The sequence below is a fragment of the Brachyhypopomus gauderio genome, chromosome 4 (genome assembly GCF_052324685.1).
Source record: "Brachyhypopomus gauderio isolate BG-103 chromosome 4, BGAUD_0.2, whole genome shotgun sequence".
Lineage (NCBI taxonomy): Eukaryota > Metazoa > Chordata > Actinopteri > Gymnotiformes > Hypopomidae > Brachyhypopomus > Brachyhypopomus gauderio.
Window position 1 is genome coordinate 25,117,265 of NC_135214.1, and position 18,647 is coordinate 25,135,911.

The window sequence follows — 18,647 nt, forward strand, 5'->3', positions numbered from 1 at the left end:
AAATACAACCAAAGCAATGTGAAACTAATGAAGCAATGCTAAACTAATGAACCAAAGCAAAAGTAAGGAACAAATGCTAAATTAATCAAATAGTTATTTCATGGTTGGCCTGTCGCTCCCTTGCTGAATAAATCAGTCAGTTTATTCTTCTCCGGTCTTTCTCTCTCCACACCACCTTTTGTTTTTTCCTCTTCTCCATTTCTAAGATGCTTTAAGCACTAACTTGTTGATGTTATTGTACGCATGTGAGTGGTAATAAGATGGAGCTGAAGGTGCTGGTATGTGAGCCAGGACTGGAGAGGCAGTCTATGTGCAGTGTATGTGCCCTGAAAGAAAGTACCAGCTCGGCAGACTCAGAACATAGACTCAGACCAGAGACGCAGAGATTCAGAACAGGGACACAGAGACTCAGAACAGAGACACAGAGGCTCAGAACAGAGGCTCAGAACAGAGGCTCAGAGACTCAGAACAGAGGTTCAGAACAGAGGCTCAGACTCAGAACAGAGACTCAGAACAGAGACTCAGAACAGAGACTCAGAGACTCAGAACAGGCTCAGATACTCAGAACAGAGACTCAGAACAGAGGCTCAGATACTCAGAACAGAGACTCAGAAAAGAGACTCAGAACAGAGACCTCAATCTCCCCGAGCAGCAGTGTACATATGTTTCACATTCATGTTTACAGTTTATAAATTAGGTCAGAGATTGAGGGGGCAAGGTTTGGTGGTGGGTCTGGATGGGACACCTCTTCACAGGGGGGCAGGGGGCTGTTGTTAATTGTTTATTTGCCCCCATGTGGTTGATGCTGTTGCTCCCTTCCATCACAGTAAATGCAAACAGCACAGGAAGAGCCATAAGAAAAAAAACCTAAACCCAATTCGCCTGAAACCATGGCGACAGGAACAGCAGGATGCGATGCCCCCCTCGTAAGCCAAGCAGATGTTTACTGTCACAGCCGCAGGACTCTCCCTCAGCATCGTGGGTAATGACATACGCAGCTGGCTTTCATCCACGCTGCGCCGATAAATTAGCAGCGATTGCGTTACTCCTCAGCCTGTGTCAGAGACAGTCTGCACTACCTCATAAGACACTTCACTTTATGAACTGGAGGATGAACCTGGGAACTTGACTGGTAATGAACACCATGGATTTCTGAGGACCAAATGGGAAGGTCTCAGCAGGCTCTGGGTTTATTATGACAGAAAGAGCCATTTTTTTAAAGATGGGCTGGTCTACGTACTAACACCAACGTAGTCCACAAGTTCAGTCTCCACAGTGATGGGCTGTGTATTCTAACAGTGGATTTGCAATCATACAATTTGGGAACAATTTTTTGTCATCTGTTTCTTGATTCTGCATTCCATCCTGTAAATGACCAAACTAAAGTCCCAGGGCTGAGTCTGGACACATGTACTAATCACTCTTTGTGCTAAAGTCCCAGGGCTGAGTCTGGCCACATATACTAATCACTCTTTGTGCTAAAGTCCCAGGGCTGAGTCTGGACACATGTACTAATCACTCTTTGTGCTAAAGTCCCAGGGCTGAGTCTGGCCACATATACTAATCACTCTTTGTGCTAAAGTCCCAGGGCTGAGTCTGGACACATGTACTAATCACTCTTTGTGCTAAAGTCCCAGGGCTGAGTCTGGACACATGTACTAATCACTCTTTGTGCTAAAGTCCCAGGGCTGAGTCTGGCCACATATACTAATCACTCTTTGTGCTAAAGTCCCAGGGCTGAGTCTGGACACATGTACTAATCACTCTTTGTGCTAAAGTCCCAAGGCTGAGTCTGGCCACATATACTAATCACTCTTTGTGCTAAAGTCCCAGGGCTGAGTCTGGACACATGTACTAATCACTCTTTGTGCTAAAGTCCCAGGGCTGAGTCTGGACACATGTACTAATCACTCTTTGTGCTAAAGTCCCAGGGCTGAGTCTGGCCACATATACTAATCACTCTTTTGCTTTGCTTTTTTCATAATACCATAAATACATCAGATTTCTGTTTCCTAAGTCTTTCTGTAGGAAATCTGCCTGTTTAACAACATCATGTATGTCCTCTACATGGTTACAACACAGATGGACTCCCTGGCGTGTCTTTTATCTCCTTGAGCAGAGACCAACTTCTAACCCCCCTGCCCCACACCCCCACCCCTGCCCCACACCCCCACCCCTGCCCCACACCCCCACCCCTGCCCCACACCCCCACCCCTGCCCCACACCCCCACCCCTGCCCTCATCCACTCCACCCCAGTCCCCCCCCCCAGCCCCTGCAGCTGCCTGTAATTAGGGCCAGTCCCCGGGGGCCCTCCTTAGCAAAAAAGCAGATGTGTGACATACTAACCCTGAGAGTAGACAGAGCACAGAGAGGAGTAACGTCTGACATACACCCACACAGGAGTAACATCTGTCATACACCCACTCAGGAGTAATATCTGACATACACCCACACAGGAGTAACGTCTGTCATACACCCACTCAGGAGTAACGTCTGACATACACCCACACAGAAGTAACGTCTGACATACACCCACAGAGGAGTAACGTCTGTCACATACCCACACAAGAGTAACGTCTACCATGCACCCACACAGGAGTAATGTCTGTCATACACTCAGGAGTAATACCTACCATACACCTACCACATGAGCTACCACACTGCATAACTGTCTTGGAAAAATAATTACTATAAATAATTCTAATAAATAATTACTATAAATAACTACTATAAAATTACTATATTGTTAAACTGGACATTTAATTATGTGGAACTAATAAAATGAAATATTCTTTACATTGCATGAACGACTCCAGAAACCCTGATGAAGTTGCTCCTTCTTCTTCCCACTCAGTTTAAATATTTGTCATTTTCAGTTTCATAGCCTGACCCGTCATGTTTATGCATGTCTGCGTGTGCGCCCCCTGCTGGCCTACCTTGTGCTGCACAGGGAAGAATCACCCTCCTGTTAGCCACTGTCTGCATGACTGTCTCTCCAGCCGTCTTAAAGAAGGGGGCCTCTGTAACCAAACACACACACACACGCACATACATCAGCGCGTAAAAGTCTGCAGTGATGGTCAGGAACAGAGCAGAGATATGAGAGCTCTTCACGTCCATGGACCACGTGGAGCGCAGGTGTGAGTGAGTGGGAGGGTGAGATAAAGGCTTTGCAGGCACCTAAGACGTGTAGCGCTACGTCTGCGCGGTCCTCCCCGGCACTGTTGCTGGCAACACAGGTGTAGGTGCCGTTGTCAGAGTGGCGCACGACAGGGATCCTAAACGACCTCTCGTTGCCCACAGGACGTCCGTTGTGAAACCAGCCGTGCTCTGGGGTTGGTTCCCCCTGAACCACGCATGGTAACACCACCGTCTGGCCAATCCGAGCCTTCAAAAAGGTGGGCGGAGCCTGGATCTTTGGTTTAGCTGAATAAGTTACAAACATATAGCTTTAGATTCCCCTGTGGGTTTACCAACAGTTAACATGAACTTGGCTGGCATGTGTACAGTTACTGATACATAATGTATGAAGTCAAAACCTTCATATACATTGTTTTCTAATGCTTGACACACCAAGCTAAGTACATGTGGGTTATGTGAGAGCTCAGGTGTGTGTGGGTTATGTGTGGGAGCTCAGGTGTGTGTGGGTCATGTGAGAGAGCTCAGGTGTGTGTGTGGGTTATGTGTGAGAGCTCAGGTATGTGTGGGTTATGTGTGGGAGCTCAGGTATGTGTGGGTTATGTGTGGGAGCTCAGGTGTGTGTGGGTTATGTGTGGGAGCTCAGGTGTGTGTGGGTTATGTGTGAGAGCTCAGGTGTGTGTGGGTTATGTGTGGGAGCTCAGGTGTGTGTGGGTTATGTGTGAGAGCTCAGGTGTGTGTGTGTGTGTTATGTGAGAGAGCTCAGGTGTGTGTGTGGGTTATGTGTGAGAGCTCAGGTATGTGTGGGTTATGTGTGAGAGCTCAGGTATGTGTGGGTTATGTGTGGGAGCTCAGGTGTGTGTGGGTTATGTGTGGGAGCTCAGGTGTGTGTGGGTTATGTGTGGGAGCTCAGGTGTGTGTGGGTTATGTGTGAGAGCTCAGGTGTGTGTGGGTTATGTGTGGGAGCTCAGGTGTGTGTGGGTTATGTGTGAGAGCTCAGGTGTGTGTGTGTGTTATGTGAGAGAGCTCAGGTGTGTGTGTGGGTTATGTGTGGGAGCTCAGGTGTGTGTGGGTTATGTGAGAGAGCTCAGGTGTGTGTGTGGGTTATGTGTGGGAGCTCAGGTGTGTGTGGGTTATGTGAGAGCTCAGGTGTGTGTGTGGGTTATGTGTGGGAGCTCAGGTGTGTGTGGGTTATGTGAGAGAGCTCAGGTGTGTGTGGGTTATGTGAGAGAGCTCAGGTGTGTGTGGGTTATGTGAGAGAGCTCAGGTGTGTGTGGGTCATGTGTGGGAGCTCAGGTGTGTGTGAGTTATGTGAGAGCTCAGGTGTGTGTGTGTTATGTATGAGAGCTCAGGTGTGTGTGGGTTATGTGTGTAAGCTCAGGTATGTGTGGGTTATGTGAGAGAGCTCAGGTGTGTGTGTGTTATGTATGAGAGCTCAGGTGTGTGTGGGTCATGAAAGAGAACCTGCTCACCTTGCACCTGTAGACTGTAGGTTACAGAGATGTTGCCAGCTGCATTAGTGGCTGAGCAGGTGTAGCGTTTGCTGTCGATTAGCTGTAAATCGCTGATCTTCAGAGAGCCGTTTGGCAGCACCACGATCCTGCCGATGGACAGTGAAAAGCCACAGCAGGAGATAAGATCTAAAGCAGGAAACTCTGGGGCGAGTTCACCTTCCATTCAGCCCCAGAACAGGAGCTTCATCTGTACTTCATTTAAGTAACTTCTGGAACTGGTTGAACTGACAGAGAAAGTAGTTACCCTGAAATAGGAGGTCAGTATAACAGTGTGAGGCAGTGTGAGACCATGTTTGTTATATTTATGAAAACGTAAATGTCTCTGTGACCAGAGCTACGCGAGGCACTCAAACCTGGTCTTTCTCCTGTTGTGCTAATGATTAGTTGAAGAAAATGCTGAAGATACCAGGGACTGGCTGGGAAGGTTGCTGCATGCACAGAGCTTTTTAAAGTACCAGGTGAAATGTAGTCAGCAAAGTTCACATGTTTTAATTAATTAATGACTCAACAATGTTTGTGTGTAGACTGCATATTCATGTCTTCAGGCCTGAGGCCGGGTTGGTACTGGGATGAGGGGTCAGGGTTGGTACTGGGGTCATCAGCAATGTACCAAAAAAGCTGGTCTCTCAACTTGACTGTAGTTATGCACACACACACACACACACACACACACACACACACACACACACACACACACACACACACACACACACACACACACACACATTCCAGAAACACACACACTTCTGTCATGAGGGCTTGATGTCTTTACTGTTATTCTCATCAGCCTGGAGTTGTTGACCTGTTGTTTTATGGAGAATAAATTCCCTGTAGACCAAAACACCAGGCAGCAGACACTTCTACCTGAGTAAGTATGACACATGTGTGCACACACTCACACTCACCCACATACATGCAGACACACATATACGCACACACACAAACACACACACACAGACATTCTCTCTTTGATTTGCTTTTCCAAAGCATATCCCAGTCTGATATCCCAGTCAGAAATTCCAGTTTTCCTTTTTTGGAGGACAGTAGGTGTATCAGCATTGTGAGTAGTGGACCAGCGTCATACCACGCTGTGATTGGAGGGATGGGCTGTCCGTTTCTTCTCCAGGACACCAGTGGGGTGGGGCTTCCCTCAACCTGACAGGGCAGAATGACCTCTGAACCCAGCTCTGCCACCATCTTCACCATCTGTCCATGATCATCGACACCAAGAATCCTGGGCTTGGCTGGCAGGAAAGACAACACAACTTTAGCTCAACAAATGCAGACCGAGCATTGAACCAGATTCACCAGGCAGAGAAAGTCTGTCCTGAGCAGCAGGTTCTGCTTGAGGTTAGGGCTAACACTGCTTGGCACTCCTTACTGTAAACAGCGAGGAGAATCTCCCTGCTGGAGATCCCAGCTGAGCTGCTGGCTGTGCAGACGTACAGGCCTTCATGCTCCACTGCGGGACTGCTGATGAGAAGACCTCCGTCGCTCTGAGGAGCCGAGGAGTCCAGGGAGAGAGGAGCACCACCCTGTCAGAGAAAGACCAGAGGCTGAGGCAGAGTGCCCGAGAGACAGGTTCAGGAATAGACGTTAGATCCAGGCCAAGCCCCCAAAATAACGGCCCTCTCTGATGGTTCTCGGCTGGCAGGAACAGGACATTCCCTGCATACACACTTCCACAGCTGTCGCCTTGCTAAGCGGGATGGCTTAAGCAGACTGCCTTTGACCCCTGCCTGTGCTGGTCTCCAAGGATACTGGTCCATCAGATTCTATGACTACCGCCATGAAAAAATAATTGTGGCCTGAGTTGCCAGGGTGTGTAGAGCAATTTAAAGGACCTAAAGCCCTGAGTGATTCATGGGCTGAAGAGCAAAACTGCCACATTGTATTATAGCACTGTTCATCATAGCACTGTTTATTATAGCACTGTTTATTATAGCACTGTTTATCATAGCACTATTCATAAAGGCCTACCTTGGACCACACAATGGTGGGTTTGGGTACACCGCGGGCATGACATGGCAGGGAGATGGCCACGCCCTCATGGGCCACATACTGCACAGGGTCAGGTCTGATCTGGGGAGGGACTGTAAGAGGTGGGAGGGGTTACTCACCAGGTTGATAAAGCCAGAGAGATAAAGTCAATGTTTCACTCTGCATTAATAACGTCTTCCCGTCTCTTACCATGAACCTGGAGGGTAACTGTTAGATTGGCTGATCCCACCACGTTTATGGCTGTGCACACATATGTCCCAGAATCCTCTGGGGCAGCTCGGTCCATGTGAAGACTTCCATCGCTCCTGAGGAAGGCCCTGCCACCTGCCTGAATCTGTGATGTCAAACAGTTCTAGGTCAAGCTATAGAACTCCAGGAAACAACTGTGCAGAATTCCAACAGGCATTTGCAGGCGTTTACAGGTGTTTACAGGCGTTTGCAGGTGTTTGCAGGTGTTTACAAGCGTTTTCAGGCATTTACAAGCATTTACAAGTGTTTATAGGTGTTGACAGGCATTTCACCACTCACCTGCCTGCCATTGTGAGCCCAGACCCGTTCAGGTAGCGGTATCCCCTCCACAAGCATACAAGGGAGGGTCACAGATGCTCCGGCCACTGTCGTGACCTCTGATGAACTCTTAGCCAAAAGCGGCGGCTCTGCGGATTTCAAGAGAAAGGTTTAGCAGTGATGGCCGTGATAGTGCGCAGCCCAGACTACCTCCTCACAGCTGGCATTCACGTGACTGCGGTGTCAGGTGGGAGATGGACACACCTAGCCCAGTCACAGACAGCCTCGCCTCGGCCATGACAGAGCCAAACTGGTTTTTGGCCTCACAGATATACACGCCCTCGTCATCCACCCAGACACCTGCAGGAGGAGAGAGAGCAGGCGTAGATCACAGACCTGAACACGGCTTTTCTGATGAACATTCACAAATCATTACGTTACACGTTCATAAGTCACCAGGTCATCATAAGTCAGTGAGTGTATTTATATAGCCAGCATGATCATACCACCATCTTTTCCTCACATTGTTTTCTCATATTGTATTTTCAGGAAAGTGCATCTGGGTACATCAGACATACTATCATACTATCAGACATACTATCAGACCTATGATCATACCTACTATCAGATCTACTATTAGACCTACTATCAGACCTATGATCAGACCTGCTATCAGACCTCCTATCAGATCTACTATCAGACCTACTCTCAGACCTACTATCAGACCTACTATCAGACCTATGATCAGACCTACTGAGAAGTGCGTAGTAATTTTGTGCATTGGTATAGAACACAGGAACTAAAGCACATATATAAACACACCCTTAATAGCAACAACCAGCACCACAATGAGGCACAACCGTTCATGAGGCACAACCGTTCACGAAGCACAACAGTTCATGAGGCACAACCGTTCACGAAGCACAACAGTTCACAAGGCTGCCGATCACACTCACTGCCCAACTGTCATTAGTCAGTAATGACAGTGCAGCATTCAATTAGGGCTGTTCTCCCTTTCTGCTGAGGTCATAAATCATGAACTACACACACAAATTACACACACAGGTACACAAATTACACACAAGAACATGTCAGTGAGGTTTGGTAGATCTGAGTAAATCGCATTATTGTATGGTGAGATTTTTTTTTCAGTTCTTTACAGATATAACAGATGTGCACTAAATAAACATGATGTAATTATTGTGTTTTTCATGCTTTTGTTAGAAGGGTGTCATTTTATTCTAGTTTAGACATGTCTTGCTGTACACTCGGACAAAAGCGCCTCACTTAAAAGGAAACACAAACACATGTAAAAACACTCCGACACTCACTCACCGCCCCCACCACACACACACTTAAACACTCCCTCTGTAGATGTGTTCTCTCAGCTCACTCAAGAATGCCTGTGTGTTCCAGTGTATGAATATGTAGACGTCTGCTGTGTTCATAAGCGCCTCCCCCGCTGTGACTCTACAGCTCCCCTGCACCCCACATCCTGGACGACCCCGTCAGGAGCACAAAGCAAGAGCTCTCTGTTACAGGAGGCCCCTCTAGGCCTGTCATCACCACCCCTCAGAGAGAGAGAGACAGAGAGAGAGGTGGAGAGAGAGAGAGAGGCAGAGAAAGACAGAGAAACACAGAGAGACAGACAGACAGACAGAGACAGAGAGACATACAGGGACAGAGAGAGAGACATAGACAGAGAGAGACAGACAGAGACAGAGAGAAGGCTTCTTCTTCAGCTTTGCCCTGAGTCATGGCTGTTGGGTTTAGATCTGCCTGCCCAGTATATGACCAATAACAACCAATAGCATGGTTGTGCTGGGTGGAGCAGTGTGTTGTGCTGGGTGGTGCAGTGTGTTGTGCTGGGTGGAGCAGGTGTTGTGCTGGGTGGTGCAGTGTGTTGTGCTGGGTGGTGCAGTGTGTTGTGCTGGGTGGAGCAGTGTGTTGTGCTGGGTGGTGCAGTGTGTTGTACTGGGTGGTGCAGTGTGTTGTGCTGGGTGGAGCAGGTGTTGTGCTGGGTGGAGCAGGTGTTGTGCTGGGTGGTGCAGTGTGTTGTGCTGGGTGGTGCAGTGTGTTGTGCTGGGTGGAGCAGGTGTTGTGCTGGGTGGAGCAGTTTGTTGTGCTGGGTGGTGCAGTGTGTTGTGCTGGGTGGAGCAGGTGTTGTGCTGGGTGCCCTGCATCTCCACAATCACAGGTTCTCCATCACACATGTAGTTTATGGTTCTGGTTTATGTAACACCCACATCCACATATGTAATCGTCAGACCGGTTTACAGGAGCCATCACCAGCACCAGCATCAGCACCAGCACCAGCACCAGCACCAACATCAACATCAACATCAACATCAACATCAACATCAACATCAATATCAACATCAAGTGGCATGTGAGCTGTGTGGACCATCTGAGCAAGGGGAGTTCTCGTGTGCGTGTATCAGGTTCTCGTGTGCGTGTATCAGGTTCTCGTGTGCATGTTTCAGGTTCTCGTGTGCATGTATCACATTCTCGTGTGCGTGTATTCAGGCACGTCCTGAACTCACTGGGAATGTGCAGCGGTACAGAAGACAGAGAGGTTCCAGGGCGGCCGGACCTGCCCGGCACTGCGCGGTCATCCTGACGACGCCACGTGAGAGAAGGTGGTGGAGTTCCGTGAGCTGTGCACAGCAGGGTCACGTTGTCTCCCACGTTAGCCGTTACGTCCCAAGGAGACTGGGAGAAGACAGGAGCCACTGTGGAGTGGAGGATGGAGACATTAATGAAGCAACAGCTGTAACACCTATAACACCTATAACACCTATAACACCTGTAACACCTGTAACACCTGTAATACCTGTAACACCTATAACACCTATAACACCTGTAACACCTGTAACACCTGTAATACCTGTAATAACTGTAACACCTGTAACACCTGTAACACCAGATGTGTTTTAGTCCAGGATGAGTTTGAGGGTGTTCACGTGTAATCTTCTCACCTCCCACCTTCAGCAGTGCCGTAGCTGAGGCGGACCCTGCAGTGTTGGACGCTTCACACGTGTACTGTCCTGCATCTCGCTCCTGCACACGCCGCACACGCAACACGCTCCGCTGAATGTCCCGCCCACTGATTAGCTCCGCCTCCAGCTCCAGATGTCCTGAGGGAGACGTGCAGGGTGTAAGTGCAGGAACAGAAACGAAAACGCGGGCCACACCACAGCATCAGATATGGATCCTCCACCTTTTCTCCATGTGAGTAGTGGAGGGGGCGTGCCAGTGGCCCTGCACTCTAGAGCTGCATCCGCCCCCATGACCTCCATCACCAGTCGCTGTGCCACGGACACGCTGGGCACCTCTGACAAACACAACACTCTGGATTACAGTCACGACACTCTGGATTATATACAGTCACAACACTCTGGATTATATATAGTAAGAACACTCTGGATTATATATAGTAAGAAAACTCTGGATTATATACAGTCACAACACTGTCACTATCACTGTCTCTCTGTCACGGCTTTGTTTTAGTTTTCCATGTGCTTTTGTTTATAGTTCAGCCTGTCACTCCCTTGCCATTTGTAACTCCACCCCCTCATCATTATAACTCCACCCCTTTATCACTGTCTCCAGCGGTGTCTTGTTTAGTTCCTTGTTAAGTTGTATAATTAAACCCTGTGTTTTGTCTTCCCTATTGCTGGCTTTTGTAAGCAGCCTTTGTTGTCTCTTTAGTCTGTGTATCTCAAGCTATTGTACCTGCCTGGTTTATGTCAGTTTCTTGTCCTCAGACCTGGTTTGAGTTTAGTTTCTGTTTTGTTGTATTTAGGTTTATTCTTAGTCCCAGTCATGTCCCTTCATCACAGTTATTGTTCTGTGTCTGATTTCCTATCTGATCTGACCTTGGGCTGTTTATATGTCTCTTCTTCTGGATTTGTCCTTAGTAAATCTTGTTCCTCTCAGTGCCTGCGTCTGTCTCCTAATCGTTCAGTCCCTGCGGCGTTACAGTCTGTGCCAACACTGGTCACTCAAACAACTCAAACAACAAAGAGAGCATTTGTTGTTGACTGAACACAGCTTGATGAGAACTGCAAGGATGCCCTTTGATGGTCAGCGTCTGTTAGCTCATTCAGTAGTGGGCCACATGTTGTAAATATAGCACTGATGCTGACCTTTCAAGTCCTCTGTGATTCAATACGAAGGCCCCTTTTAGAGAGAAACTCCACTAGGCCGATGGTTTGTGACTATCTGGTAGACAGTTGTTGGTTCACTTACAAACAACTCTGCAATTTGAATTTCCACATTCCACTAATGTTTCCGATAAAGATAATCCCCCTTTACTACAAAACTGCAGCCATCAAATTTGTTTCTCTGTAGTAGAATCTCCTCTTACAATGATTCACATGTCAGTGCACATTACCACACTCCCCACACAGATTACCAAACTCCCTCACGGATTTCCAAATTCCTATTAGAGGGGACCAAACTCCCCTTGACAGATCGCCACATTCCCATTACAGATTGTGAACTCCCAGATTACAGATTATCAGACCCACCTGCATAGGTGAGAATTACTGACTGGGAAGCAGTGCCTGCATCATTGGCTGCCAGGCAGGTGTAGTTCCCAGCATCCTCTGGTGCAGCCTCTCTAATGACCAGAGTGCCAGACTCAGCAACTTTGATCCTGAAACATACCAAGGACACCAGGATTTAACACAAACACTAGCGCTGGCTCAGATTCATAACACTCTATTACATTCAAACATCTGCAAAAACAGAACCAGTCTATTTGTTAATCTGTTAATGGCTTCCTCGTGACACATTTATTACACTAAGCACACATAGAACATAAACATAAAACATCTTTGCTTCCAAATATGAAGTTAAGAGAAGTACTTGTGACTTTGTAAACTCACACTGTGTGTTACAGTGTGTTAAGTTCTCAGTGTGTTGAGTACTGTGTTAGGTACTGAGTGTTTTGGGTACTGAGAGTGTTGGGCACTGAGTGTTTTAGGTACTGAGTGTTTAAGGTAGTGAGTGTGTTGGGTACTGAGTGTTTTAGGTACTGAATGTTTTAGGTAGTGAGTGTGTTGGGTACTGAGTGTTTTAGGTACTGAGTATGTTGGGTACCGAGTGTTTTAGGTACTGAATATTTTAGGTAATGAGTGTGTTGGGTACTGAGTGTTTTAGGTACTGAGTATGTTGGGTACCGAGTGTTTTAGGTACTGAATGTTTTAGGTAGTGAATGTGTTGGGTACCGAGTGTTTTAGGTACTGAATGTTTTAGGTACTGAGTGTGTTGGGTACCGAGTGTTTTAGGTACTGAATGTTTTAGGTACTGAGTGTGTTGGGTACCGAGTGTTTTAGGTACTGAGTGTGTAGGGTACTGAGTGTTTTAGATACTGAGTGTTTAGGTTCTGAGTGTGTTAGGTATTGAGTGTTTTAGATACTGAGTGTGTTGGGTACTGAGTGTTTAGGTTCTGAGTGTGTTAGGTATTGAGTGTTTTAGGTACTGAGTGTGTTGGGTACTGAGTGTTTTGATTACCGGTAGCGACTGGTGAGTAATTTGCTGCCGTGGCTCCAGAAGATTTTAGGAGCCGGAGATCCAGAAACAGAACAGGAGATGTGAATCTCTGCCCCCAGGGAGAAGCTCTGAGCCTGGGGGAAGACGACCACAGCAGGAGCCTCTGTGGAGCAAACATATAAAAGGAGTAAGACAGCTAGGTAGTCAGGCCTGCAGGGTACATCATTCATAGTGGAGCTTTTTGATCTGTGAGATGGGAAAGGAACTCCTGCAGAACAGAGTCATGCAACACGTCTCTCCTGCAGAACAGTTAAAGAACACGTCTCTCCTGCAGAACAGTCAAAGAACACGTCTCTCCTGCAGAACAGTTAAAGAACACGTCTCTCCTGCAGAACAGAGTCATGCAACACGTCTCTCCTGCAGGACAGTCAAAGAACATGTCTCTCCTACTGAACAGTTAAACAGCATGTCTCTCCTACAGAACAGTCAAACAACACATCTTTCCTGCAGAACAGTTAACCAACATGTCTCTCCTAGTGAACAGTTAACCAGCATGTCTCTCCTACAGAACAGTCAAACAACACGTCTCTCCTGCAGAACAGTAAAAGAACACGTCTCTCCTGCAGAACAGTAAAAGAACACGTCTCTCCTGCAGAACAGTCAAAGAACAAGTCTCTCCTGCAGAACAGTCAAAGAACATGTATCTCCTGCAAAACAGTAAAAGAACACGTCTCTCCTGCAGAACAGTAAAAGAACACGTCTCTCCTGCAGAACAGTCAAAGAACATGTCTCTCCTACAGAACAGTCAAAGAACATGTTTCTCCTACAGAACAGTCAAAGAACACGTCTCTCCTGCAGAACAGTCATACAACACGTCTCATATCTCAGTCTGCATGTGAGTGGGTGAACACGGCTCAAAGGGACACACTACCTAGGACCAGCAGCCAAACGACAGCATGGCTCTCCCCATCGTTGTTGGATGCCACACAGTGGTATGGGCCTCCGTCTTGCACATGCACACCGCTGACCTCCAGGGAGCCATTGGCCAGGGGTCGCAGATGGCCCGGGTGTGGGGTTACAGGGCGTCCATTACGGTGCCAACTCAGGTTGTAGCGCACAGAGCTCTCGACGTGGCAGGACAGGACGGCCACTCCCCCTACGGCTGTCGTCACGTTAACAGGGGGCCGCAGGACCGGAGGGGGCTCTGCAGGGCCACAGTGAGACAAGTCACACAGGAGATTACAGCCCCGCTGCAGGCGTATCAGTGGAGCGCTGTTTTAGCAGACCAGCTGTAGCATCCTGCCTGTGAGGCCCTATCACACTACACCTTCCGGCCGAGGAAGAGAGACAGCAGAGCGGCCTCGGTCCGTGGCAGCGTGGGAGATAGGAAACGTGTGTGTGTGTGTGTGTGTGTGTGTGTGTGTGTGTGTGTGTGTGTGTGTGTGTGTGTGTGTGTGTGTGTGTGTGTATAAAACACATACCTCTGATAGTAACCTGCATGACAGCTCGTCCCGTGCCTGCGGGGCTCTGAGCCACACACACATATGCTCCCTCATCTCTGCCTGATGCATGAGCAACTTCCCACGATGCTTTGCCAGAAGTCCTTCATTTAAACAGATTAAAGGTTTGAACAAGAGTCAACCAGCTCCTCATACACACATAAAGCACCTGGACGACTGCAGGGACACAGTAGCAAAATAACCACACACACCTCACCACTGCTCACACACACCTCACCACTGCTCACACACACCTCAACACTGCTCACACACACCTCAACACTACTCACTCACACCTCAACACTGCTCACACACACCTCACCACTGCTCACTCACACCTCACCACATGGAGAAATGAAACACTTTGTTACTGCTTTTATAATAAACATCAAAAACCTTTGGACTCCAGTGAGAAGGATACTACTTTGTTCAAATATTTTCACATTTTGTTAAATTTGGAAATTTTATAATGTATGTAAATGTAAATAAATGTGCCATATTTTTGTCAATTGTGATTTTTTACACCCCAATCGAAATTTGTCCTCCGCTTTTAACCCATCTGTGCAGTTAGAACACACACACACACACACTAGTGATTACTAGGGGGCTGTGGTGCACACATGCCCAGAGCGGTGGGCAGCCCTAGCCCGGCGCCCAGGGAGCAGTTGCGGTCAGTCATGGCCTCAGGTCTGGAAATCGAACCCACGACCCTCCGGTCACAAGACCAGTTCCCTACCACCATATATATATATATATATATATATATATATATATATATATATATATATATATATATATATATATATATATATATATATATATATGTATACATGTATATATACATGCATACTCAGCCCACAACACACATATTCAATGCATGCACACACACACACATACACACACACACACACATATACACATACTTCCTTAAAGCAGGGCAGAATGAGGTACAAGAGTAAATATCTAGCTTTAGGATATTAAGTTACACTTTGTCACAAACACTGTGCCACACACACACACCCACACAACTGGTGAAGCCTAAAGAGTGTATGAACACTTTTAATTAAAGTGTTTGGAAGACAGAATGCCATTCACTGTACATTAGCACTATTACATTTCACGTGTAGCTCAAAACAAAGTGTCACCAGCCCAGAATACAAGCTGCTTTTGTTCATTTCTCTCATGACTCCTAATCTGTAACGTATACAACCTCCACAGCTTATACACACCCGAGATTTATGACTGTAAAGGGCTACGCTCTCTAACAGTTTACACACATGGCAGAAGGCTGATCTGAGGTCAGCGCGGAGGTGATGCTCTGCTTCACACTAAGGTGCCCAGCAGCTGTTCGGGGCCACAGCTGGTGGTCTGAGCAGCCCTGTGTTTACATGATCACTTGTGCTGAACAGCATGACAGAGGAACACTGCACCAAGGCAGGAGGAGAAAGAGAGAAGAGGGCAGATAGCAGAAAGACAGGGGCCGAAGGGGAGAGAGACAGGAAGGAGAGGGCAAATGAAACGACGCATGAATGAGGGTCGTGGACGTCTTACTCAAAGTTCCTCTCCTGCCCCAGTGCGACGCCATCTTTGGTGAGCGTGAGCGCGTAGGGCAGGTCACTCTCCACGGAGCACTCAATCAGCACATGCTGCATGTAGAAGCCCAGCAGCTCGGTCGGCATGCTCACCAGCGGCGCCCCTGTGGACACGCAGAGAATTGCAGCATTCTGGGTTGTGACTGCTCATCTCCTCATGCCAAAGTCTGAAATAAAACTGCCCCCATGTGGGTTGTGAGGGGCCGTGTTTGCTTTTGTGACACACTTACTGGGTATTATGTTGGTGTACGACACAGTGGAGAGTCTCTGGAAGTCATAGCCGTGGCGACCTTTCCCCAGCACCTTGAGGAAGAAGCTCTGAGACGGGCTCCGAAACTCCGGTACGGCCCACAGGCCACGTTCACCTCCATCAGGAGGCAAAGGCACCAGGATCTTGTCCAGAGAGGATCCGTCCGCTGACACCAGCTCCAGCGCCCGCACACGGCCCGGGGGCTCCACGCCTGAACACTTCAGCAGCACGTGTGACACAACACCTGTTGAGACAGGTGACACAACACGTCTAACGAAAGGTATGGTCGATGGTGGAAACGCCATGGTGATGAGATGGGTACCTTTGACTGGCCGTGCCCGTGTTCTTGAGAACTCTGTTGTTGGGATACTGGAGAATCCCGCCCTGAAGTCCAGCTCACTCACTCCTGTCACTCGGAGTGTGTGCCGCCCACTGCATGAGATCTGTACATAAGGGAGGCGGAGCTTATGGGATGGACACTTCTGACTGACAGCAAGTCATGTTTTCAGGGTGACAGCAGAGTTTGGCAGAATAAGGACAATCAGACGTACCTTCAGCGTCCAGAGTCCAGGACGAGGGTTCTTTAGGTTGACCACTCGAGCTGAGTTGGGAATGTTCAGCAGTTCTTTTAACCCTTGCCTTTCTCCGACAGTACGGCCTAAACAAGACACGACCGTTCAGAGGTCACAAACCTGTCGGTCTCAGAGAACGGTAAGTGTTTTATGACATTAGCGAGCTTCAAAGTTCAAAAGCTGCAGTAGTGATGATGTTACCAAGGGGGTCTCTGAGTTCGATGCGAGGTGCAGGTCCACTTAATGATACAGTCACTTCCCTGAGGCTGGGGTCAAAGGGCACCTCCCACTGGCTATCCTTTCCGTCCTCGTGGTCTGAGGAAAGCAGGTGAACCTTCATGGCCTGCACTGTCTCCTCCACCCATTTCAGAACCTGAAAAGACAAAGCAAGACAAGTACAAATTATCACTTGCTTCCAACTATCAAAAGAAATGGTTCCTTGTCCTTTGTGTAGAACCTGTTGTTTGGAGTAGCTCAGAGACATCTATCACCTAACACCTCGTTAACATCGCACCATATCTCCCAAGGCCACAGAAGGACATGGTGGAGGATTTGGTAATACCAGGTAGAATTTGCTCTGTGTTGTCACTGAAATCTGAAGCCAAACGGCCACTGTGGCAATAGCACATGTGAGAGACTCTGGCCTCCCAGCAGAGCTGTGCCACAAACCGACTGTTAACTTAACACACAGAGGAGCAGATGGCCTGTCAGACGGAAAATACACAGGACCTCTCAATACTGGCCTTGAATTCCAAGTGCAAAACCATCCAGCACTGTCCCACACTCCAGTCAGATCCTCTACACCACTATAAGATCCTCCACAGCCCTCAGTCAGATCCCCCATATCCCTGGCTAATCCCCCCGTAACCCTCTCAGATCCCCCCAAAACCCTCTCAAATCCCCCATAACCCTCTCAGATACTCCCAAACCCTGTCAGATCCCCCGTTAACTCACTGAGATCTCCCATAACCCTCTCAGATCCCCCAAAACCCTCTCAGTCCCCCCACACCTCTGTCATATCCCCCATATCTGTCAGACCCCCAAAACCCTCTCAGTCCCCCCACACCTCTGTCATATCCCCCATATCTGTCAGATCCCCCAGATCATCCAGACCTCTGTCAGATCCCCTAGATCCCCCAGACCCCTGTCAGATTCCCAGATCCCTCTGATCCCCCCACTCTCTGAGATCTCTCACACATCAATCAGATTACAAAGTCTCTCAGAATAACAATGTTTCAGTCATGCGACAATTGGCTATAAATCATGACCTATGCAAATCATTAACTATGCAAATTTAGTTAAAGATGAGACTGGTTGAGGCTTTAATTAGGATACATGATCTCATTTAGTCTCAAGACCCTGTGGCATATGTGGGTAAATCTCTAAAATAAAACATTTTACCATAACAAAGACATGCTGGACTGAGTTTGACAACTAGAGGCTAAACTGTAAGTAACAGCAGACTTTGCCTTGAACCACTGTCAAAACTGAACAACCGAGATATTTTTAAGGGTTTGTAAAATTTCACATCCAATGTTCCTACAGATAAATCCTCAGTCTGGTCCTACAGTTCACTGTGATGGAGTCCTTGTAAAGTAGGTGCATACACTTTTCCTCTGTGTATGTGTTTAGGAACTTGAAAGAAACCTGGAACAAACACAACCTTTGATACTTTCAACACCCTGTCTCTCCCACATCCACAACACTTCTTTTCTTCTCTTTCATGCTCTCTCTCTCCCTCTCTCTCTCTCCTCCCAGTGTCTCTGGTGGCTGTGTGTGCTCCTGGACGTTACAGCTGCATAAGCTGTAATGAATGCCACATGTTCGGTTCTCCGTCCTGGAGAGGCTCTCTCACCTCTCTCACTTCTATCATCTGATCTCAGTCATCTGATCGCCATCTACTGTCAATCTCCCGATTGATCTCTGGATGTGGACAGAGATTGTGTGTGTGTGTGTGTGTGTGTGTGTGTGTGTGTGTGCGGGGGGGGGGGGGGGTTAGTGCATGAGCTGATAAGAAGGCGATGAACCTAAGGTGTGTTGAGGAAGTGCCATCACTTGAGGAGAGGGACTCAGT

At 47.9% G+C, this 18,647-nt stretch overlaps 1 protein-coding gene across 2 annotated transcripts in view; it reads right to left on the bottom strand.

The window, feature by feature from the left end:
• The window catches only part of hmcn2 (hemicentin 2), a 51,903-nt gene that overhangs the window by 28,293 nt on the left and 4,963 nt on the right, over positions 1-18,647 (bottom strand). The window contains exons 5-25 of one of the 2 annotated variants that reach the window (XM_077003257.1): positions 16,775-16,946; positions 16,553-16,659; positions 16,324-16,444; positions 15,982-16,245; positions 15,711-15,855; positions 14,142-14,263; positions 13,592-13,864; positions 12,682-12,823; positions 11,694-11,821; positions 10,382-10,495; positions 10,140-10,298; positions 9,705-9,893; positions 7,426-7,521; positions 7,183-7,310; positions 6,844-6,988; positions 6,634-6,746; positions 6,035-6,188; positions 5,738-5,897; positions 4,612-4,739; positions 3,182-3,427; positions 2,938-3,021 (exon numbers count right to left, since the gene is read on the bottom strand). In XM_077003257.1, coding sequence (XP_076859372.1) covers positions 2,938-3,021; positions 3,182-3,427; positions 4,612-4,739; positions 5,738-5,897; positions 6,035-6,188; positions 6,634-6,746; positions 6,844-6,988; positions 7,183-7,310; positions 7,426-7,521; positions 9,705-9,893; positions 10,140-10,298; positions 10,382-10,495; positions 11,694-11,821; positions 12,682-12,823; positions 13,592-13,864; positions 14,142-14,263; positions 15,711-15,855; positions 15,982-16,245; positions 16,324-16,444; positions 16,553-16,659; positions 16,775-16,946 — 3,190 coding nt within the window. Of the gene's footprint in view, positions 1-2,937; positions 3,022-3,181; positions 3,428-4,611; positions 4,740-5,737; positions 5,898-6,034; positions 6,189-6,633; positions 6,747-6,843; positions 6,989-7,182; positions 7,311-7,425; positions 7,522-9,704; positions 9,894-10,139; positions 10,299-10,381; positions 10,496-11,039; positions 11,667-11,693; positions 11,822-12,681; positions 12,824-13,591; positions 13,865-14,141; positions 14,264-15,710; positions 15,856-15,981; positions 16,246-16,323; positions 16,445-16,552; positions 16,660-16,774; positions 16,947-18,647 lie in introns of those variants that run through there. The other variant, XM_077003258.1, reaches the window with a different exon arrangement.